General features: G+C 42.9%; 1 protein-coding gene across 11 annotated transcripts in view; it reads left to right on the forward strand.

Annotated features, from left to right (window-relative positions):
• The window catches only part of EVA1A (eva-1 homolog A, regulator of programmed cell death), a 202,393-nt gene extending 198,764 nt beyond the window's left edge, over positions 1 to 3,629 (forward strand). For all 11 annotated transcript variants that reach the window (XM_062638437.1, XM_062638438.1, XM_062638439.1 and 8 more), the window contains one exon: positions 2,180 to 3,629. In XM_062638437.1, the coding sequence (XP_062494421.1) occupies positions 2,180 to 2,550 (371 nt within the window). In that variant the 3' untranslated portion in view covers positions 2,551 to 3,629. The remainder of the gene's footprint in view (positions 1 to 2,179) is intronic.
• The last annotated feature ends 21,050 nt before the right edge of the window (positions 3,630 to 24,679 follow it).

Genomic DNA, 24,679 nt, shown 5'->3' on the forward strand with positions numbered 1-24,679 from the left:
ACTCCAATCTATTTTTTTTAATATGAATTGCTTTAAAAGTGAGCAGTGGAACTAATGCAACCAAATCAAGCCCATGTGCGTGCAGGAATGTGGTGCTCAGGATGCTGCCTGGCATCCTGTCAGCCAGGCAGAGTAGAGGCAGACTGGACCAAATGTCTTTCAGTACAAAGAGATCAGTCCTGCTCATTTATTCTTCTCACTCTCCCACACTTTGGGTGCTCTCAGAGCCCTCCTTAAACCGATTTGCAAAGGGAGTCTTGCAGTTGCTGTCTTGAGTTATATTGCATATGGAGGTAAAAACACTATTGGGTAGCGATCCTGTGTTTCCCCAGGTTTTCAAGTCTCTGAAATTAAGGCTATTTCTCTATAGGTTGCAGGTGGGCAGCAGCTTTGCTACTGCATAGACAGGGTTGCAGTTCTAATCTGAGTTCTGCCCCTTGAGTTCAGAGTCGCCATTAACTTCACTGGAGCCAGTTTTTCACTCATCCAGGCTGCTACAAGAGCCATTGGCACATCCTTCATGCCTGCTCTGTTATCTTGTCTTTTACCTTTGTATTTTTGCTGTTTCACTTTTGTCAAAATATCTTAGCTTAAAGCCTCTGGCTCTAGTCTCCCTTGACTTTTAGACTACGGCTGCATTCTTCTCCTCTTTTTTTTTTTTTTTTGACTTGTTGAATGCATCTGCTGCAGTTTTCTGCTCTTTTGTAATCTCTCTTCAGCGTTTTTTTTTTTCTCCATGCCATCCACACCAACCACTCTAGCAAATCTCATGTCTTATTACCCAGTTTTTAGACTAACATCTTCCTTCACCTTGGCTTGTAAATCATCTTTGAGATTCACTGGGAGGGAAGTGAAGAGCACAAATCTCTGTAACTGTTCCATGAGCATCTCCAGGCATTGACCTAGGCATTGCATTGAGCAGTGCACAAGTCAGTGTTTGGGCTCTGATCACAGAATCAAAGAATAATCTGGTCTGGAAGAGGCCTCCACAGGTCACCTGGTCCAACCCCTTACTCAGAACACGGATAACTTCAAACTCAGAGCCACCTTTGAAATTTGAGCAGGGTCTTGTTCTGTTGAGTTTTTCATATCTCCGAATGGTTTCTAGTTCATCTTCTGCAACCTTTACTGTGAGGAAATCAGCTGGAGAAGGCAGTTTCTAAAAGCACAGTAGGGGAAGAAATGGTAGAGCATAGCCTTTTAGTTACAAAGATCTTTTGAGGCCAAATGTTAGGCTCTCAGCTGGTGGGAACTGTTACAGATCCACCACTGAGTTCAACAGAATAAGACTCATCTGAGGAACTGACTCCATCCTTGAACTCAGGCCTCCCAGCAGACACAGTGGAGCAGAGCTGGCCTTAACACTTTTTCTTGGTTCACCTTCACCCGTTCAGCATACCTACAAGCCAAGATGATTCAGCCCAGGGTAATTGCAGTGATGATGTTTATCATAATTGCACTTCTAAGTAATCCCATAAACAACAACAACAACAACAAGAAGATAGTAAATAAACAAGATGGCTTGCTATAAAAGGCATTGTGGATCCTTTGGAGTCTTGTTTTATCAGCTCTGAAAGGTGGCTATGCAGGATTCACCCTGTTGGTGCACTGACTCCAGCTATGCTTGTGTAGCACAGATACACATTTTGGTGGTCTGGGCAGAAAGCCAGCACACTTGCCTTAGATAAGCAAATGAAACCTATGAATAAATAATATGCATTTTTTCATGCTGCAAGGCTTCCCATTTTAACTGGGCCATGGCACAGAGCATATAAAGCTTTGTAGTCATCTTTATTCCTGGTATATGATAATGGATGTGACAGCAAGAGGCACTTAGGTGCTGCTGGGTGTGCAGCACCCTGGTGTCAACCCCACTCGCTCAGCCACTGGAATTAGCATTTAATTCTGCAGCTGCTCCTTCCCTTTCCAGACAACTCCAAGATGTGACTGCAGTGAACCCACATTCTGCATGTGGGCTAAATGCCTTGGCAGCACATCCACCATTTAAATTCCCCTTCCTGATTTCCCTGGGGGAAAGAGTCAAGGGAGGGCATGGAAGTAAAAGCAGCCATTAGAAACTGCCCCTCCAGAGACCATGGCTGGTAGGTGCACAGAGGACCTGTGTATATTTTGTTCTTTTACGGGATGATCTTGACAATCATTTCGTTTCTCCTTTCAGAAAACCCTGAGCGGGCTGCTCTGTATTTTGTCTCTGGAGTGTGCATTGGACTTGTCTTGACCCTGCTGGCCCTGGTGCTAAGGGTGTCCTGCCGAACTGACTGCAAACGCTCCTCCACGAAGAAGCCTCCTCGTGAGCGGGAGAGCGACAGTGACAGCAGCGACAGCGATGACGATTCAGACACCACTTCAGACCTGTCTGCCCGCAGGCACCGCAGGTTCGAGAGGACTTTGAACATGAACGTCTTCACTTCAGCAGAGGAGCTGGAGCGAGCCCAGCGGCTGGAGGAGCGGGAGCGCATCATCCGGGAGATCTGGATGAACGGCCAGCCGGACATCCCAGGCACCAGGAGCCTCAACCGTTACTACTAAGCGATGGGGAGTCCAACCATCCTGCCCGGCACCCTGGGGCTCCTCCACACAAGATAAAGGAGAGGGAGGGAAGGAATTTTACATGGGTGTCTCCTCTTTTCCTTTTGGGTGTGCTACTTGAGCAGTGTGGATGGACAGCAATAAAGCTTTCCCCATCTCCTTCTCCCTGACATATTGCAATCATCCCTCTTCACAGACACTTTCTGGTTTCAACAGAGGTGGTTGCCAACTTCATATGTTAATAGCAGGCAGGAAGGTGACAGTCACAGTCCTCTTATGTGGGACGTGGAGTTTGGCATGCTGCGGTACAAGTACTCCTTTCTTGGCTGGGGAGAGAAGTCATCCAGGATTTGGTGTTCATTTAGGGTTTTTTTGTTTCCCTTTCCTGAGGACTGTGGGAGAACTGTGAACAAAACGACAAATCTGGAAAGGTGATTTGGGAAGGGAATGGGAGGTTCATCCCAACTGATTGTCTTGTGACTTCAGAAGCCATGAGATTAACCTAATTAAAACCCAACGGCAAATATGACTTGTTAAGAACTAGGGAACTGGGGGGAGGGGGATTCTTCCATCATGAAATCATCTCGGTGCTTGGATGTTTGCCATAGTGTATTCAGTTATTTATGGCTGTCTTTTCATCTTCCTTTTAAGGGGAACATTTAGTTTTTTTTACTGACACCTCAGGGATAAAATCCTAGTATTTTTTTGAATCTGTCCTCCCCGCTGGCCCCTGTCAAAGACCACCCAACCCACCTCCAATAGTGAAATTATGGTAATACAGGAAATGTGTCAGTGACTGGTGAGACGTTAACAACCTCAAAGAGGTTGAAAAGGGTTTTCTTTTTGTTTTAAATATATATATATATATTTGAAGATGCTGCACAGGAATGTGCCTTATTCTTTTTTCTTGTTGTTAAACTACAGTTTCCTATGGATAGCAATGCACAATATTTTATATATTTTATTAAAAAATAATAATAAAAAAGTTCTATGTTTACCAGAGGAAAATGGAGACAGAAGAAACCACATTTGACAACAGAATGAGTAATAAATGCTAAATAAACTCTGGTTTGCTTCAATACATTTGAATTAGCATTTTCACTTTTGGCATAGGTGTTGCTTAAGGGAGATGCTTTGGAAGAGCAGCACACCTCTGCAAAGCAAACAGGGCAGATGTCTTCTGCATGCAGGAAACTGGAGGCACTTTTTTCTTTGTCTGCAGCCCATCAGTCTGCTTCTTCCATATTCATAGGCAGGAGCAACTGAGCAATGTGTTGGTTCTCAAGGAGCCATTCCAAAGCTTACCTGCACCAAGGAAAAGAGTTCCAGTGATTTCATGCTTTGAGTCTTTCCCCAAATCATACCTGAGCCAGAAGCAAATGTTAAATGAACCAAAAAAACACATGGAAAAAAGGTAAAATATATTTTAGTGCCCCTTCAGTTTTCCCATGGAGTATTCAATGGGATATCACCACCTACTCACTTCCAGCACCAGTTCACATCAGTCATAAAACTTGGTGTTTTCCAAGTCTGTATGACGTTGCCTGCAAGGATTTGAGATGCTCTCCTCTGTTACTTAGGCAAACTTAGGTCTTAAGAGGTCACTAAATGAGTGCTAGCAAAGCAAATAATGACCAAGAGCTCTGAATGCTGAGAGCTTCTCTTAGCTTCAAGGAGAGATGAAGATGGGTGGACCTGCCCACTAGATGACTGAAGGTGTTAGAGTGGGGTCACGAGGGCTCATGTGCTGTGCCAAACAGCTGCATGGTGGGACAGATCTCTGACACCAAAGGCCTTCTTGGCACTCTTTGGGGTCACTGTGGGGCTCTTTCTCTGGCTGAGGAAAGCTACATTTGAAGTGTTCACAAGTACTTCTTCCAGCTCTGGCAGAGTGAGAGCAAAGTTAAGGAACTGCAACTGGTGTTACTGGTAATGTCAGAGATAAAGTGAGAGGTTGGTAAGAGGTGGTTTCACCTGGGAAAGAAATACTAGTACTGCAGAGCGAGTCCTGGTCCTGGTCCCATGAAGGTGCAAATGGAAATTCTCAGTATTAACCTGGGATGTAATTTTGCAGCTGATATTTAGAAACATAGCAGGAGGCAGATCCCAAAAGCTGGAGGCGTTGACAGGTGCTGTGCTTTAGCTGGAATGTCAAATGCGCTCTCTGTGGGTATCAAGGAGCAAAATGACAGGATGAGGTCAGCAGGGTCAGTTTTGTTGGCCGTGTGTTTTTGCTATGACAAGATACAGTCCCTCAACCTTGGTGATTAAGGGACAGCAAGTTTTCAGATTTAGAGTGCTGTGTCTTGGGAGATAGCTTGCAAAACTGATTTTAAACATGCTACAAACAGTTTTATGTATGTGATTTTCCCAAACGAACTCTTTTGCCCAGAGGAAAGAGTAACTATGGCAAGTCTGAGAATACCTGATATACAACCGAAGGATTAAAATACCTGCTTGAAGAGTAAATCACAGCTGAACCTGAGTTTCAAATGGATAAACAATCCTCCCTTAGCATTGCTAATGCTGCTGTAAATCTTCCAGCTGAAACTTGCAATATAAAAGTTGTGAGCACTGCTTTTCAGAGTTGAGCAGACAAGCCCAGCTCAGCCTTGCCCTAGGTAACAAGATGCAACAAAAGCAGACTCACTGTCTTCACAGCACATGCAATACATTTATGCTCCTTCTAGCCCCTTTTGTCTTAGGGCAATGCATTTCTAAAAAGGCTTTGACTAAAGAAAAAATACAATCCTTTGAGCTAGTGTAAGTAAAAGACTTTCAGTCATTCTGCAACTATGTCTGGATTTGTCCCAAAAGTGCTCAATAATTTAGCTGGGGAAAAACAATTGAGATTCGTGGGGCAGAAGCTGTTAATTCTATATAAAAAAACAAAAAAGAGCAAACCCAATAGAAGAGCTGGATTCACTATGGGAGGGATTCAAATCCATAATTTTCACCCCACAAAAGAGAATCTTAAGCATACAGAGAGATCTGCCTGGTTTTACTCTTTAGTGTTGTACTCACTGTGTCATATGAAGCAATTAAACACTCATGGAGCCAGGGAGCAGAGAGTAAATGCTTTTCTACGAGCCTAATGTGAATCCCTCTTGTAAGAGGTTACACATAGATCTGCTCTCTTACTTCCGTGCTTATTTAATTTTTTATATTGAAGTGAAATACTGTTTCCAGAAAAACACTGTTCAGATTCCCCAAAACAGATAAAGGGTTGAAATCAACTTTTCTGTTTCATGAATGAATTTCCTAATCAGAAACCTTTTGGATAAAAAGATGCTGAGGTTATTTCCCATGTGAATCTATTCTTTATGCCTTGGTTTCCTTTTATAATTATATAACAGAGGATAACAGAGCAATCTTGGACTCTGAGCTGCTCGACCAGTTGGTAATAAGGGGAAACAGATACAGTCCCTCAACCTTGGTGATTAAGGGACAACATGTTTTCAGATTTAGAGTGCTGTGTCTTGGGAGATAGCTTGCAAAACTGATTTTAAGCATGCTACAAACAGTTTAAACATGCTACAAATACACGATACTGTATTTAAGGAGTATCATTGCAGTTGCCATGTACTTTCTGCTGGGCTGTATGCTTGTGGCAGGTGAGCCTTGGGAAGTGAAATGCCTGTGGTACATACCTGGACACTTTCATACCTCTACAAATTACAAGATACTTGGGTTAGTACCCACAGTTGTTAAATTACGGTTTGATGACTCGTACCATCGTTGGTATGAAAATTTGTAAATGAATGTGATGGGTTGGAAAATTAAGGGCCATACTCGTGGGACTTTTGAAGAGTCAACCACACATTTGTTACCCTCCTGTCTGGTGGGACAGATGCGGCTGATTACAGAAGTCACTGTTGTGTATAGGGACACTGCGGAGAAGTAGGTAGTTCCCGTTAGATACCTGCTATGGTCTCCTACTTGGTCCCATTGCCCCTGACTTTTCCAGGCTGTTTTCACCTCCTGCTGTCATCCGGTCCATCAGCACTGACCTCTTCTGCAGACCTGTGTTCGATGTACCCTGAAAATCTCGGTAATATGGTGTTTGCTGCCTTTCCCATGCCCACCCTGGTGTTCATACCCTTGATGAATTCCAGCCAGCTAATGAGGCGTGCTTTTCCCTTCCAGAAACCACAGTGCCACTACTTAACCCCTTGCCTGCCATCTTTCCCAGCACCCCAGGGGCTACACAAATAAAGCGAGCTCGCTTAGCTGTTGTACTGCCAGGATGTAAAGCATATGCTCATGGTGCTGTGGGGAATCTGAATTTCCTTTTGTGCTGCATGGACTCTCTTGAGTTTCTGGAGGCTTCATAAACAATTAATCATCCTAGACTGGCCCAGAAATCCTTCTGTTCACAGTCATTACTGAGGTCTCCATCATAATGAAGTTTTAATAATCCGATCTGTTTCTAGTGTCCTTAGATAACCCCAAAATAATTGTCAGTATTGCTTGCCTTTCTTTGTCTGCTCATTAGGATTGGTGCAGATTGCCCCTTTCATGTAATTTCCTCCCTTTTCTCTTTGTCTGTTAGTCTATTTCTGTAGTTGTTTCAAGGGCTGTCAGTGAAGCATACTGCATTCACCAAAAATGCAGTAATAGTTTTGGTTCGTTGCATTGTAGCTCACTATTATGTTGCAGTATGTGTGCATCTGCTACATCCCTGGTCTGAAGGTGTTTGCTTACTCTGAGTGTATATGGTGGTTTAGTAATACTTAAGCAAATCAGTTTGGGTGTTTTCAACTAACCAACCACTATTCCAGCCACAGCGATGCAATTGTCACCATGTGGAGTACTGCATCTGGGAGCCCTGGGGCACTGGTGAAATGTCACTGGAAGTTATGTTTTAGCTGAAGCATGACCACCTGAAAGGTATTCAGAGGTGTATGTGCTCTGGGATACTCTTAAGGTCTCTTAAAATACTTAAGATACTCTTAAGGTAAGATTCTCTTTTGTGGGGTGAAAAATATGGATTTGAATCCCTCCATAGTGAATTCCTGGATGCTCTGGGAAGTGCATTCAGGTGGACACTTGCTCTTATCATGCAAGCCTAACAGTTTTCATCTGGGCCTCTCCAGAAAGATAGGTGGGCTTGGCTTTGTCCTCAAGGATGGAAGAGTGACCCATGGTTTCCCTTGGGAGGTGTCTGCTTGCTGAGGGGAGGTATAAGGTACATTCCTTGGTCAAATGGCTGGAAATAGGGCCAGAATAACTCATAGAATCATAGAATAGTTAGGGTTGGAAAGGACCTTAAGATCATCAGGTTCCAACTCCCCTGCCATGGGCAGGAACACCTCCCACTAAACCATGTCACCCAAGGCTCTGTCCAACCTGGCCTTGAACACTGCCAGGGACGGAGCATTCACCAGTTCCCTGAGCAACCCATTCCAGTGCCTCACCACCCTCACAGTAAAGAACTTCTTCCTTATTATCTAGTCTAAACTTCCTCTGTTTAAGTTTTAGCCCATTACCTCTTGTCCTATCACTACAGTCCCTAATGAAAAGTCCCTTCCCCGCATCCTTGTGGGCCCCCTTCAGATACTGATAACTCCAGAGGGAGGTTTGATGGGTGTCAACACTGATTCTCTTTTACCTCTGTCTGATAACCAGTGGGAAGCTCAGGAAGGTCCCCAGAAGGACAGGAGGTGTTGGACCTGCATGCTCCACACTGAACCTCTGATCAGAGCCCTTGGCAGGTTGGGAATGTGGGACAGGGATTCCTGCTGCCAGGCCTGTAATTACTAAACAACATTTCCTACTGCTGATGCTTCAACAAGAACCAAGGGAATGGAGCCACACTCCACTGGCAAAAGGCTGTTGACATAGTACTGGGGCATTGTGATCAAGACCATGAGCATGGCTAGGCATCCATGATCTCCATTGCTTTCACTACAACCTGTCAAAAATGGCAAGATTTTCTGGCCTGTTCTTCTGGGACCAGTTCCTGAAGGACCTGAGAGACAGTCTGACTATTCAGTCCTAGAGAAGTCACTGATTTGGGGTGTGGGAGTAAACTGATGGTAAGTTACCCATCTACATGCATGTCAGTGATGGCTTTGAAGTACACTCGTGCGCTTGCAAACACATGGTTGTTTCCCAAACCACTCAGTATTGTCAGAATCCTCAAGAAAAAGAAAACCCTTAAAATGTGGCTGCATTTTTAATTCAAGAAAATCAGCACACGATTTGATGTTTTGTTTCACCTGCTTTCTCTTTTTCCCTTCCATCGCAATGACAAAATGAATCGGTAAAACTAAAGCCTCAGTGGCCCCTCCCAAGACCTTAGCAAACCAAAGGATGTTTTATTGTTTTCAGTCTGCAGAAACACAGTGTAAACATTTTTTTTTTTGTGAAAATATTCAGTTGGGGATTATATTTTAAATTAGTTTTCAAAGTGAGTTCTTCAAAGAGTGCGTTGTGTTTTCTTATCAGCTCTCCTTCTAGAGGAACTTCTAATGGAGGGGGGTCTGACATTGTGCTGACACCAAATCCATCATTATTACAAAGAATTTTTCTTTAAGATGTCCCATTCCCCCCTACATTACTCCTTTGCTGAGTAACTTCTTTGAGTCCTCTTTCCATTTCACCCCTAGGTTGCCCAGCTATGTCTAGGACTGTAAACGATGGCAGACCTCATTCCTGTGGCTGATCTCTCCCCCGCTGGCTGGGGACCTGTGCTATCTGCAGGTGAAAGAGAAAAGTCAAAATCTGGGTTTGGATTTGTTTCCTATTGAAGGACATTGTTCTGTGCAAAGCTGGGTGACTGTGAAGGAAAGCAAGTCCCCGTGCTGAGGCTGAGCTTGAGCAGAGCAAATGCAGTCTTGAGGAGGACCTATTTTTCCCAAGGCCTTGTGTTCTTTGCCAATTCAAATGTTGCCACTTTGGCACCTCCTAATAACTTAGGTAATTTCTCCTGCATAATAAGATTATGTTTTTTGGAGCAAACACTTTCTGAGGACAAATAGTGACAGCAGATGGGAACAAAGTCAAATTTATTTCTTTGAGCTATGGGAAAACCTTTCCCTTCCCATTATTACTTCATGAAGAAATATAAGCTACAATGATATGATGGAAAGTGGCATTTAAAAACCCTGAAATGGGACATCTAGCTGAAAAGGTGTCCTTCTTCACAATTTCTGGCAGAGAACTGACTTGGCTTGTTTATTTTCTGGTTGTGTCAGGAGTCTGATGTTAGTCTGTACCGTGAGTGAAATATAAACTCCCCACAGCACTTTTCTGGGGATACAGCGCCATGCTGGAAAAACATCCTTTGGCTTTTAAAAGGCAGCAATTTGTACATTCCATTTCTTTCAAAGGTCTTTAAAATCCCCTTTATGCGGAATGTTTCTAGCCTCATTCTTGGTGTAAAAGGGACTTTCATTTAAATGAATGTACTGTTTAGAAGGGACAGAAGTAATTCTCCTTCCTTCAGCTCCTGTGTTTTTGGGAGTCTCTAGACCACCCAGGAACAGCAGAGCTCAGAGACATCCCATGCTTTTTCTAAACTGTTCATTGTATAAATTGCTTTCCTTTTTGGAAATAGCACTGTACTGCTCCAAAGTAACAGACCCAACCATATCAGCAAGTGTTGTTGTTTCACCCCATAGCTGTCCTTTGTGCCCAAGTTCCCAGTGTGATTACAGTACCAATAAAACTCTGTATTTCTGGCATCTTTTGAAAGGACAATGTAAGAGAAAAAGTTCACGAGGGATCAAGCAAACCAATGTGAGTCAGAACTGGTCTTTGCATCCATAATAAACACTGGATTTTTCTCCCGGAACTGGATGTCATCTGGCAATGACAGGTTTGCTTCTGAGCCTGACTGAAACACCCAGAAAAAGGGATTGTTAATGTTACTGCCTCAAGACTACAGATCTCACCACACAGCATTTCCAGAGGATGCTTTTCTTGGGAGGAAAAGTTAAATAATGTCTGACAAGACCTTGAAAGCTGCCACCAGATTCTTGGTGTACTTTTGAGACTCCCTGATTTTTCCTCTATTATAGTGGCATATCAGCAGGCCTCCCTATCTAGACCTGTGTCAGGGTTTACAGTCCAGTGATGATGGATCTCTTAGAAGGTTGCCTTGTGGATGAGGGGAAGACAAACGTCACCAGCGCAAAAAGAGAGCAGACTGGTGAAGCTGAGGGCTGGGGTCCACCAGGGAACAGGCTACTTCTCCTTGTAGACGTGGTCACTCTCTGGGGTTCATGATGAAAAGGAAAGGAGAAGGTGTCAGGAGCAAGATTTGGGAATCAGAGAGTCTTGACTCTAAGTACCCCACTTCCCAGGTGCCTCCCCAACATCAAGGCTTTCCAAAATTGGTCCCAGCTGTAGTCCTTCTGCAGGCTGGTTTGCCTGGATGACACAGTTCATGACACAGTGTCGTGGTTTAAACCCAGCCACACAACTCGTTCACTCACTCCCCCCCTTCTTGCCCTCCCCCTACTCCTGGAGGGATGGAGAGGAGAACTGAAAAGAATGCAACTCCCACAGGTTGAGATAAGAACAGTTTAGTAACTAAGGTATAACACAAATCACTACTGCTACCACCCATAATAATAATGATAAAGGAAATAACAAGGGAAGAGAATAGAACTGCTCACCACCCACTGACAGATAACTCTCCCCACTACAGCCCGACCAAGCACCGCCTGATACCTCCTCCAACCCTGCACTGTACTAGCCCTTCCAGGTAACTCTCAGTTACATCCCGGGCATGACGTGCTGTGGTATGGAATACCTCTTTGGCTGGTTTGGGTCAGGTGTCCTGTCTCTGCTTCCTCCTGGCTTCCCCTCCTCCCTGGCAGAGCATGAGACTCACAAAGTCCTTGGCCAAAGCAAACATCTGAGTGGTAACTAAAAACATCAGTGCTATCAGCACCATTCCCAGGCCGAAAGTCAAAACACAGTGCTGCACCAGCTACTAAGAAGGAGAAAAAATGACTGCTACTGCTGAACCCAGGACAGTATCCACCCCTTGTTCCATACCATTCACGTCATGCTCAGATCCCACATTTTTAATATACCATCACTCTTATCTCAGTGCACTCTTAGTGCATGGACCAGTCTCTATAAAGCTGCTGAGTCCATCTGGTCCATGATGTCAGGCTCCATCTCTTGTAACAGCCTTCCAGAGCAGGAGAGGCTGTGTGCAGTGTTCACACTTGTGAATAACCTGGGCAATAGTGTCCATTGCTAAGTCCACCATCATGAGTCCATCTCTATGTTGCATCTCTGCTCTGATGGCCTGAAGTGCCATGGGCCCACCAGGCTCAAAATAATTCACTGCCCCCTTCCGCAGTTTCTGCAGCTTGTTGCTGGGCACTTCATACAGCTGCCTTCTATCTCCGACACTTCCAAAGCACTGGAGGGGCCCAGTGGACTAGATACTTGCCCATACTGTCCCACACACCCTGCCACTCATGGCTGTCCAGCCTTGGGGAAAATCTCCTGGTCCTCCTATAACGTCGTCTAACCCCAGACAAGACCCAAAACCGACTCTGCTTAACTTTTGAGATCAGACAAAATGGTTGTGGGTAGAACACAGTCTCTGTGTGTGTGCCAACATGCTGATCCCCATCACAATCAGCAGGCAGGTCCCAAGGATACCCAAAGGCCATTCAAAACCTTCAGAACGCTCTAACGATGCTGCTGTACTTGTCACTGGGGCGGGTGTAGCTGCTGTGCTTGCCGGCTCTCCCACCGCCAGCTTCTCTTTTCCTGAGTCCAGCTCTTCCTCCTCTGCCTTGCTGGGAAATGCTGCCTGGTCTCCTGCATCCTCCTGGGGCTCGGCGGGCGGCTTCCGGGGAATGCTCTCGGCCGTCGCAGGGCTGGGCTTGGCCACAGGGCTCGGCTCCTCCGCGGGCTCAGCTTCTCTGCCACCTTCTCCCACTGCAAAAGCAGTGTTGTTGTTCCCAGTAGGCTACACAGTCTTTTTCAATGAAAAGCCAAGCCTTAAAAGCTTTATTTGCAGAACACGACTGCCTTTCAGCAGTGAAAACTTTTTCTGTTGCAGAATAAGTCCTCTGTATCTTCCACAAATATCTCATTTCTTCTTGTAAACAACTTGGTGGGCCTGGGCCTGTGTGTACAAATCAGTTCACTGGCGCGATGTGATTTAGCACAGTCATATTTACGCATGCTATAAAATACACACAGTTTTTTAGGATAGAAAAGTGCCATTTGAATGTGAACTAATTGTATTTACTTCCGTATTGCAAACTGACATTCAAAAGCAAAAGCAGCAGTGACAGCGCTCAATGTTTATGTCTCAGACACCCACACAGAACTCTTCCAGTGAAAGGATGAAGGAGTAAGTAATTTCTGAATGCTTCATTTTGATTTGGGCCATTTCTAGTTCGCAGCAAGTTACTAAGATGCCAGAAAAAATAACACTTTCTCACTGGTAAGCTGGAATGTTTCAATTAAAAATTGCATAACAGGGATGAGTTTGGAAACCCTGTCCCAGCTCACCCTTTTCAACAAATCTGTCTTTTTTTTTTATAAACAAATAAATGTTTTGTTGAAAACTTCTTGGCCAGTGCTACTAACCAAGAGCCAATGAAGTTGAAGCTAAAGTCAGGCTGCAGATAAAGTAGACTTTAAATAGCAGCAATAATTTGGGATTGAAAGAAATTAGCATGTTATGGTTTCTATGTGATGGGAAATATTTAATCAGTCTATGGTGTTTGTGAATGACTTCCTTCTGGATCAGATGGAAATTCAGAGGAGGCCTTGATGTATGTGGTGCAGAAGTGGTATTAGGTGGTCTGAACAGCTCCTGCCAACATATAATATATGACACGCATGTGACCTTCCCACATGCAATACACTGCCTTCAGCTAAATGCAGAGGTGTGCTATGGCCCACGTACTCAGAGTAATCCAGCAATTGCACAGAGCTATTCAATACCCTCTTCTAGCTGTTGGTCCTTCCCATGGGGTGAGAGTTGTGTTCCTGGCCCAATTAAGGGAAACTTGTTAGGCCAAATTAAGGGAAACTTGTTATAGAAGTAGTCACTGGAGATTTTCCTTTTACTTCAGTGGTTGAGGAGCTTGGGTTGAGGTGGCTGAGGAGTGGTCTTGGATTCACTCTGTTGGCATCATATTGATGTACTCACTGGGGAGCCCCTGTTGGGCCCTGAGTCCCATTAGTCTGGAAAGCACTTGCCAGGGTTTGCAGCCAGCGTTCACATAGCTCAGAGAGGAAAAATGAGATTTTAAAATATGATGTATTTAAAATATGTCTTGGGACTGAGAGAGAGGAAGGAAGGAGAGAGAGAAGTTGGGGGGTTGTTGTAGTTTAAGCCCAGTCGGCAACTCAGCCACTCAGTCGCTCTCTCACTCCCTTCCCTTTCCTCCTCACCCTGCTCCCAGAGGGATGGAAAGGAGAATCAAAAGAATGTAAATCCCAGGGGTTGAGATAAGAACAATCCAGTAACTAAGGTATAACACAAACCACTGCTGCTACCACCAATAATAATAATGATAAAGGAAATAACAAGGGAAGAGAATACAACCGCTCACCACCCGCTGACCGATACCCAGCCCAACCAAGCAGTGATGTAGCCCTTTCGGGTAACTGCCCCCGGTTCACATCCTGGGCATGACATGCTGTGGTATGGAATACCTCTTTGGCTAGTTTGGGTCAGGTGTCCTCTTTCTGCTTCCTCCTGGCTTCCCCTTCTCCCTGACAGAGCATGAGACTCAGAAAGTCCTTGGTCAGACTAAACATTCTGACTAACAATTAAAAATATTGGTGTTATCAGCATTGTTCCCAGGCTGAAAGTCAAAAACACAGCACTGCACCAGCTACTAGGAAGGAGAAAAATGACTGCTACTGCTGAACCCAGGACAGGGGTGTGTCTGGTACTTTCTCTGCCACCACACAGAAGTTAAGGCCTCTCCAATCATTCTTCTTCTGTGAAGGTTACTGGTGTGGCAGAGCTAGGTTGTTAGTGAGGATGTGTTCATTCTCTTCCAACATCTGGAAAAACTGCCAGGCTGCTGGGATCAGGGACTCAGAAACAAAAGCAGGAATGAAGGTTTATAGGCACCTTCAAGTCCCTCAGTGAACAATATCATTAATAACATGGTTACATACTCTGGTTTCATGACTGCAGTGGGTAATAGTGAGATATTTTCTTTGCTTCATTTCCTGGAGCTGTGTGCCAACTGTCTATAAAACTCTATCATGGCTTGCAAGACTCCCTCTCCGTCTTTGCAGGATCATGGGAGTGTTGGGCTGCTTTGCAAAGAGTATGTTCTCAACGTGCCTGTGAGGACAAAAGTGCGTTCTTTTGATGAGTGTGCCCATCCTGGAGCTGGAAGTAAAACACAAGGCACAAGCAAGGTAAAAAAGAGGTTGGCCATCTTTGGATATCTGCCTACTTCAGCAGATAAGAAAACATTAAAACATATGCAAAGGGAATTCATGTGTGTGGGGGGATAGCGAACGTCAGTCAGCTTTAGTGTGTAGGTGGGAGGTAGGTCAGTAGGACTTGAATTTCCTATTTATGCGTTCTGAATATTCCTTGAGAGGTGCTTACATCTCTCTTGAATATATGACTATGGCCAAAATAAGAAATTTAAGATTAGACACAATGAATTACTCTGCATCTAAATGCTGTACTAAGTGCATAGCTTATACAATGAAGACACTGTGCTCATTCAAAATAATACAGGAGTTGGGGCGCTTGCCTGGAAGGTAAATATAGGTTGTTTTAGCCCTGCTCTTAGTCTAGTCAATGACTGATAGCAGTGAAGGACCAAATTCAGATCCCTCTGGTGTCACAACACTCCTATAGATGTCCAAGCTACAAGAGTATCTAAATGCAAGAGGGTAGTGAGATCCTTAGGTTAAGTCAGTGGAGTGGAGCAACCATAAGGCTTAAGATAGGTCCATTTATCTAAACATTGCCTTTATAGGTTTCTTCAAAGAGATGTTTTTCCTAATTTTGCTTGTGTAGAAATATATTATCTACTGGTCAGATAGATAGGAAGAAATCTGGAGAGACTTCAAGAGGACTTTACCCAAATTCCCCTTGTGATGAGTGAGAGCTATTTTCTGAACGTATTGATGATGTAAAAGAATGGCATTTTTGATTTTCTAAGCAGAGATCTGAAAGAGTTGCTGACCCTATGGAAAAAACAGAAGCACAGACATACTCTAGTGTAAAATAAAACTACTAATGGCAAAACAGCTTAAAAAGCTGGTAGAACTTCCATTTGTATGTATGAAATATTGATGAACTCAAAGTCTGGGGAAGAGACCTGCATTGATTAGCTCAGTTCAGGACACTAAATATTGCTTAAGAGTAATTTGACTTAGAGAACAAGAAAAGAACCAAGTATCTCTTCTGAGAAACCTTTGCAGTATGATTTATAACTGCAAATGTATGAAGGCAAGATTGCCTTAGTTGTGAAATTTTTCACCTTTTAACCACAATTCCGTGCCATGTGGTTCTAGCATCATATTTTGTCTTTCGTTTAATTCATAACATGGCCTAGGCAATAACAATTTCCTTGCTGATCTTCTATCAGTATATTCATTCTGTTTCAAAGGGCACATTGTCCTTCGTTGCCTTATAACTGCAGAGACAAAATAACATAATGGTAGCGTCTGCATTAAGCAATCCTGTGGCAAAGATGCTTTATAAACATGGCACAGCACACAGTGCAAGTATACACCATGCCTTGACACTAATGAGTGTCCATGATTTTGCAGCCTACAAAATATTTTGTGACTTATGTTATAAAGTTGTGTTTTACTGACTCATGTTAGAAAGAAATTCTAATTTCTTAATGAGAATTAAGAAAGCTTTTGATGCCTTTTGTCTTCGAAGTCCTTACCTTGATTGCCTCTAGAGAAGTTACTCCTTCTGTCTTTTTGCATATGAATCTTTCTAGCACTGAAGAGTTCAACATCTCAAATGCAGGCCAGCCTTTGTTAGTGTAAACACCCTGCTGGTTGTTCTTCCTTTTCTGTGTGAGAGATGGGGTGATTTATTAATACTGAAATAGTGGGGGTCTGAAGAGAACAACCCACCTCTTGCTGTAACTGCTTGAGCCTTTCACTCACAGATCTAAGAAACATTTTCAAGTCACTCCTGATTTCTGGCCAAGAGAGTACTTGGAGAAAGAAAAAGTTCAGCTGGAAAACCGGAAGCACCTTAGGATTAATATATGTGTGTATATATATATATATATATACACACACATGTACACAGAACCACACACAAATGAACACACTCAGACCTATATCCTGATGATTAGGCACTCCTTTGGAAAATGGGCACTGTGTATTCAACAGCAATTTTACTTTATGGAGATCCACCTCAAAGCTTGTAAGTTTTGTAAGCTTGTTTTGAATTTCTATATAAATTGTGCTGAACTATTTTGTATTCAGCACTGGAAAGCTGCAAAATTTAGTACAAAAGAGTATAGCACACTTGAGAGCCACAGTTATTTTGGGAGGCAATTCTACTGGAGCAGGACTGTTGTGCTTCAGCATCCTTTGGGACAGCAGCAAACAATTCTCTCAAAGAAAGACTGTTGAGGCTTGTAAAAAGCAGGTTTTGGCCACATAAAGTTGCAGCTTTTGAGAATGTGACCCTGTATTTACAGGAAAAAAAAGTATAACCAAATCAGGACTTGACTACTGGTCTCTGCAAGACGTCTGCCCTCATGTTTGACATTGCAGCATTCCCAATGACTCTTTTGTCACTGTTCATTTAATTGTTATTGTCATTTGCTCATGAATTTCAGGCTTAACCCTCCCCATATGCATGCTGATGTATGCAAATGTTTCTTCATTCAGGTAAAGCAGATGTATATGCAGTAGGTCTTTCTTGTGAATAAAGAACAGCTCAGAGAACAGGTGGCAAATGGTCTGATTTTCACTTCATGCTGCTTTTTTACATCACATTATTTTCAGTGGTTGATATTTCATCTCTTTTGAGACTAAGAGGTAAACAAGGTCCTTGCAATTGATTAATTAGTTGCAAAACAAATGAACTACAGAGAAGCTTCTACATTGGTCTATTACAAGATGCAATAGCACTGGCTTCAGAAGAGTTAATGCTGACTTAGTTTGTATAAGAGTGAAGACAGCCAATAAATGAATCAATGAAAATAGTGAAAACTCCATTGCAATCACTGAATCTGTGGGAGTGAAAAGTATAATGTTCTGGTCTTGTGGAAGAGAAACCCACCTCTATATCTGAAGCAGACCTAGTTTTCTCAGTTACCTCATGTACAGAATAACAATATGGGTCTATTAGACTCACTTGTGGCTTTGCAACAGAAGGATGGAAGCAGGGCCATGACTAGGACCCACCAATGTGTGCAAATTGGAGGAGGGTGGTCTCTGTCTATTGCAACACTTGTGTAGCTGGAGACATGTTTGCAGAGTGCTTGACAGGTAAATACATGCTTCCCATACCTTTTATTGGGGTTTATGCTATGTTGAGTTAATTTTTTCTGTGCTGTCCTTCAGCTAAAAAGTCATTCAGAGACATTAATTTGATGTTTTTGTGATACAGTTTGGCATTATGGGATGGAGCTGGCTAATTCAGAACATGGGGTGACATAGTATGTGTCTGCCTGTAAAAGTCTTAAACCTGCTCATAATAACCATGTATTTTGGTATCTATATCCTTCACTATCTCAAAGATGCCAGCTTCGGATTCATATCGGCTTCTCTTTGGTCATCTGTAGTTCCAGGGAGTGGAATTGAGATTCTCTTTTCCTTCTTTTTTAAGGTCCTGTCAGGCTTCTCCATTAACCCCTTTGATTAGCAGCTTCCTACCGTCTCCTTTTCTTTTCTTATTCATCTACATTGGCCTTTTCCATCCTCTAACACAAACCGGAAAATGGTAGGAGCAAGGCATGAGCTGTGGGCAGTTGGGTGATAGACCCTGCGAGTTGGAAGCTACTCAAACAGGGAACTGCAATGTGGTGAAGGGGTGTCTTCCCATGCTACACTAGGGAAGACTGCTGCAAAGGTGGATGCTACTGTGGAGGTACTGGATATCGAGAGGGAAGTGTTTGCCGTCAAGACAAAGAAACTAATGAAGTGCCAGTAAACAGTTTTGTGTGAAGACAAACCTGTATCTCCCATAGAAAATGAGATGCATATCTGAAAGTAACCTTTTTCTGTGCTTTGGTGTCTGAAATGGAGCAGTTGGGTGTTAAGGAACATTTTAAAAGAGAAAATCATGTAGTTCAGGAATACAAAGGCAATAGATAATCTACCTTCCATTGACATTGATATTACATATCGATGATATATAACTGTAGACCAAGGAAGAAGACAAATTAAATAAGAAACAATCCCTTCTTACGCTTAATTCTCACTAGTAAATTCTTCTGTGGAAAACTTAACAGTTTAGTGTTACATATAGTAACATACAGTATAGTGTAATATTTCAGGGTTGGTGTCCAGTCCTTGAAATAACAGTTGTGCTGCATACTGTCTTTCCTGGTCTCCCACCGGAGCTACAAGGCAAGGACAGATAATTTCCAGGAACCAGCAGTTCTGATTTGGTGACCGATTTTTTTGGGAACTGATTGCTTAGAAGTAGGTAAGTAAGTAAGCTCTGGCTGAAATACATCCTTTGAGTCTTACCCATTGAGGAGCAAGCTGATCTCCAGATGTCATCTGTACATTTCTGCAGCTCTGTACCACATCTGGGCTCTGTCTGCCCATGACTGCTGTCATCTCAGTATCACTGGCTTCTCACAATGAAGCTTGAAAACAGGCAGGCTGCATTCAAGGAATGGGCTGCTGAAAATTTAATCCACTCTGACAAATTAACAAAAAGAATCTTTGGATCCTTCCCAGATCTGTGCTGGAAACACCATTTGAACTAAGTAATGTCAGCTCTCCGGTGTTAATCATAACCAGAAAAACAAGGCATGGCTGTCATTAAGTAGGCTGGTTTCCTGAGAGCTTTCTCACAAACGCTGTTCCAGCTTTTCCAAAGGCAAAACCGTGTACACAACTCAGTGCATATTTCCCTGTGTGCAGCAAGCAATTCATAATGCTCATCTTGAGTTCTAGGGCAAAACCCCCCCATCTTTTCAAGGCAGAAGCATAAAAACAGAATTAAAGATCATAAGCACTAGTAAAGAGGTTAGAGCTTTAGTTTAGGCTGAAAGAAGTGAAGGGCTCTGAATAATAACTTTGAAATTGAGCTGGTGCAGGAAAAATAATTTACCACAGTCAGAGTTCATCGGGATTAAGTTTTGTCTTGGAGCAGTGTGTTGGAAAGTTTTCACTGTTTTTGCCACTCCCCTCTTGTTGAAGGGCTAGAATGCCAACAATGTGTTTTTAGGCATTGCTATGGCTAAGTCTTCTATACCTTAATATAACCAAGGTGGGACCCGTCTGCACCAAGGTAGGCCAAGAATAAGACGTTTAAGAGTGAATTAGTCTTTGCTGGCTCCACCAACATGCAGAAGCCAGAACCTCTAGAAGGTGAAAACTTCTAGAAGGTGAAATATTCATCTCCTATGTAGGAGCATTTTTACAGTTCTCACTTAGCTTTCTTGTGAGTCTATCCACGCAGAAGGGACATCCTAGATACTGTAGGGTGCTATAAGGCAAATCTCTCTAGGTCCTCTCCCTGTAAGATCTTCTGTCTATATATCCATAGTCATTCTCTTATTTCTTTGATAATCAGATACCCCTCCAATCTTACATTCCAGGTTCATATCCTAAGCTAGTGTTTTTTATTATTCTTCTCTTCTTATGTATCTGTGTTCATAAACTGAGCATACAGTATAGCAGAAACAGTACGACAGCATAGCTGATGCAAGGACATGAATAGTACCAACTGTCAAGGGACACTCATGCCTTATCCCATTCTTCTTATCCGGTACTTTGTGCTCTCTGGTCTCCGGGGTCTGGAGCAGTGTTTTTCCTATGTGCTTCATGATAGCACCAAGAATAAGTAGGGGAATGTCTCTTTCGGATTTATGGACTTCAGAGACTTCAAGGTTTGTTTTGCCTGTGATCCAGGTACTGGAAGGTGATGTAAAGTCTCAGTGGTTCTGCTTAGGGCTGGTGAGAGAAATCTGGGGCTCTGGAGAATGTTGGATTGAGATGGTTCAGAGAGAGCCCTAGAAGATCCTGGGGACTGTAGCAGAGCTAAATGTTCAGGGTAGAAAGCTAGTTCTCTCTGCAGCTCTAGACCCCCTTTATGTCACATTTTGTAGCATGTTACCCCACAGGACAGGGAATCCAATGCATTTGACAAAAGTTGCATTTACATTAATATTTTAGCAAATGAAAGAGACAAAAGCTTCATAGTTGTTGCACTGAATCACCAGCCTTGTGCAGCAGCATGGATTTTCTACATAAGTGACATGATTCATTTTGACTATATGAAACTACATTTCTAATTAGGTTGGGTTTTCTCCATACTTCACCTTGCCTGAGCTTTTGGAGCATGTGGCTTTTGCCATTTAATGCTAAGTGTAGCTTAATCCTGCCCAAGAGGCTCAAACTGGACTCTCTTCATAAGACTTTGTTTTGGTTCATCTTTTATGTGTCTTATTTTAAAAAGTGATTTTTATTTTTATTTCTTTAATTTAAAGAAAATGAAAAAAATCTGCAAAAAAAAAAAAAAAAGGCAGTAAAGCCAAAAAAGAATTAAAGCAGAAGTGTCTGGGTGAGAAAGCACAGCTTTTGTGTCTGTGCTGAGAAGCAGTTTAAGGTTAGACATCTGCCTTGTAATAGGTTTCATCTGGACACAAAATGCCAGTTTTCACCAATAAGCCTCAAGAAATGCAAGGAGCCAAAGCATAAATTTTTAAAGGTTTTATATAAGTTATGTTTTCTATTTCCAGGTGCTTTTAGTCCTGAAAACAGATCTTCCCCCTCCTTTGGGAGAGAAACAGAACAAGACAAAACAAAACCCCAGAACATTCCTGTGGAGATTAAAAAAATCACAGCCTTTTATTAAAAAAAAAGTTATAGCGAAACTTGACTATTTCTGATGAGCTCTGGCACTAGAATTTCATCACTCATTTTGTCTGATGGGCAGAAAATATTTCACCTTTGGAGGACTTCTTGGCTCTCAGTGGTTGTTTCTTCTGAGCTACCTGTGAGCAAGTAGCTTTGCTCCTCATCCTAAAACAGGTGTGCATTGTAACCTCATCATAAGATGATCTTTTTGCAGGCAGATCCTTTCTTTGTGGTGAACAAAGAGGTGAATCATCTTGCCCTGGTTTCAACAGTGCTGACTGCCCCTTGCAACACCACGGTGCCCTCCTCAGCATTTCTGTTGCCTTGAGGAATTCCTGAACTGGCCTGCTGTATCCATAGTTTACTGTTAGCAGCTCCATGTATACTAGCAAATAAAACGGGTGAGGAGCTGCCTTTGGCTCTGAGGCCAATTTGTGCAATTTATGATTATGTTAATCCCTATAATTCGCAAGCCATGATGGCTCCATCCAAATTGTCTCCTGGGTCCTGCGCAAACCTGTGTCATGCCTTTGCACTGCAGGTTGGTTTAGGTCTCACCAGTGCCAAAGGGGATGTGAATAATGCAACTGTGGATGGATGTGTGACACTTTTTGGGCCCATGTCCTAATTTCCTTTAGTTTACTGCTGTAAAAACAGACAATGAGTCCTGACAGGTCCAGAGGCAAGGATGCTCTGGGCTATTATATATAATGCCAGGACTAATTCTTATTACTGGGTTGTCTCTAAGCAGAGAGGTGGACTGAGGGCCCCCCCTCCTCTGAATGACTTGCATGTCAATCTAAGGCAGGAGCTGCATGGTTGACTTCATTGTTGGGCTTCTTCAGTGACCTGGCAAATCGAGCATGACTCAGATCATCTTTTTTACCACCATATAATGGGGGAAGGAAATTGTAACCAGGTGGGAATGGATGGGGAGAAATTTTCACTTCTTGATCTCTCCAGCCCCTTACAGTGAAAGAAAGGAATGAGGTGATATGATGAGGAGCCAATTGCAGAATGAGCAGAAATGGAGGAGAAGAGCAGGAGAACCCCCACATTAGGTTAGCTTAATCCCCAAAGGGTAAAGCTCCTACAGCTTAGGGCACTGGGAATACATTTAGCTGTGAAAGTGTTTAAATGAGTTAATCGTGGCTAAGCTGCTTGTTTAGGATTCCAAATCTTTTCACTAAAAAGCAGATCAAGTTAATCCAAATCAATTTCTCAAATCCATTTTTATTCAGATTATCAAACTTTAGGGCACATTAACCATTCTCTGGTACATATGCGAGGGCTACATGGCAGCCCTCCTCTTGTTAAATCTTTTAAGCATCTGGATTGAGGGATAAAGCAGTGTTTGGATTAAGTAGACATTCATCTCTCCCTCCTTCCATATTCCCTCTTATTTGGGGTTAATTTTGAGCCCAGTTATGAGGATGGCCTGGATCCAGATCTTTTGGAGATGTTTTTGGCAGAAGGGGGACAAATCACCTCCACTTAAAGGAGCTGTGAATCACGTAGATTCATAACCTACTTCATTTTCACAGAACAAATCCTGCAAGTCACATAATCCTGTTGATCTGAGAATGGGCAGCCAAACCCGGACTATTTTAGGTCTGATTCTAGATGACCACCTTCTGGAACAGATAACATTTGCAAGAGCTCAACATCGTGGCAAAATGTCTTGCATAACTGGAAGAGCTGCCTGATTTACTAGGTTTTGAGGTAAATTTCGTATTGGTTAGAAGTACTGGTCTGGCTTCTCTTGACAATCAAGTCCTGTAGACTAGGGGAGAAGGACTAAAAATTAGCTAATATGCTTTAACCAATTTATTAAAAGCTAATGTTCAGACGTTAAAAAATGCAATGTGCTTGTCCAAAGCGCCTCTTTCTAGGACCTGTGTGAATAAGTAATACATAGCAAAATTATGGATAAGAATTTCTGAGTTTGTTTTAAACTGAATTAAGTAGTAGCCAATACAGTAACAAATATGGTTGTCAGTGCTGGTTTGGGAACTGAATTATTCCTAGCGACCAAAGTGAATCACAAACATGCATGTCCTGAAATAAACACTGCAAAATGTCTGCATTAGCATTACCGTTACAGATTTAACCTGAAGAGATTTTCCAGCCAGAAGGGACCACTAGATCATTCACTTGACTATCTGCATAACACAGGGTGTAGAATTACGCTGAATGATTCCTGTCTTGAGCCTTCAGGCCCTGCCTGAGCCAAGGCAAGGGGAGGAGAAAAAGAAAAGGTTTGCAATGGCTTGGATGAGAATAGAGAGAGGAAAACTTGAACTGTGGAGAGAGATGAAAGGCAAGGCTCCAGATCAGCATCCGAAGGTCAGTCACCATATGGTGGTTTAAGGTCTAAGGTGCAGCAATTGACCTTCAAAACAGTGAGGAAAACACTTCTGTCTGTGGCCATCAGTTACAATGCTCAGGCAACTGCCTCTTCACATCTTTGACTTACTGCTATGGACCCAACTCCTTTCCCTTGAGCTACCAAATGGGAGCACTAAATCTGATTTTTTTTCTGGGACCAATTGATAACCACATGCCGGGAGAGGGAAATCCTCTTAATTTCCCTTTCACTAAAATTGCATAGTCCAGATAGCTAGAAGTTAAAATTTAGGGATGGGGTCTACACCAGAAAGCTCAGAGTAGGGTCTGAGTTTCTTCAAAAAAGGGGAATGTTTGGAGACTGGCTGAGCCAGACATGTGAGATGTGAACATACCAAGAAAAATATTCTGGATGCCTGCTTTGGAGAGATGTTCCCTGGCACTGCAAACTGCCAGACTAGACAAATCCCACTGGTTTCCCAGGATGTCCCTGCAAACATATCTCAGAAATGCCCTGTCAGCTTTTCCTTTTCCTTGGGAGTTCCTCCCCTGCTCACACACAGCTGGGAGTGGATGGGAACTTTTGTGTTGAAGATACCAGTCTGAGACCCCACGGTCAAGCCATTAAGCTAAATCATCAAGCACCAGTCCTCTCCTCATCATCACTCATCTTAATTATGCTTGATGTTTAGTTGAAAACCAAATGAAAATGAAAAATTAATATTAATAAAAAAGGAAGCAGAAAGTAGACATTTTTGCAGAGGCAGAAATTAGGGAGGTCTGATAGGGTTCT

The sequence above is a fragment of the Pezoporus occidentalis genome, unplaced genomic scaffold, assembly GCF_034315485.1.
Source record: "Pezoporus occidentalis ecotype Australia unplaced genomic scaffold, CSIRO_AGI_Poc_V1 ctg57, whole genome shotgun sequence".
In the NCBI taxonomy this organism is placed as follows: domain Eukaryota; kingdom Metazoa; phylum Chordata; class Aves; order Psittaciformes; family Psittacidae; genus Pezoporus; species Pezoporus occidentalis.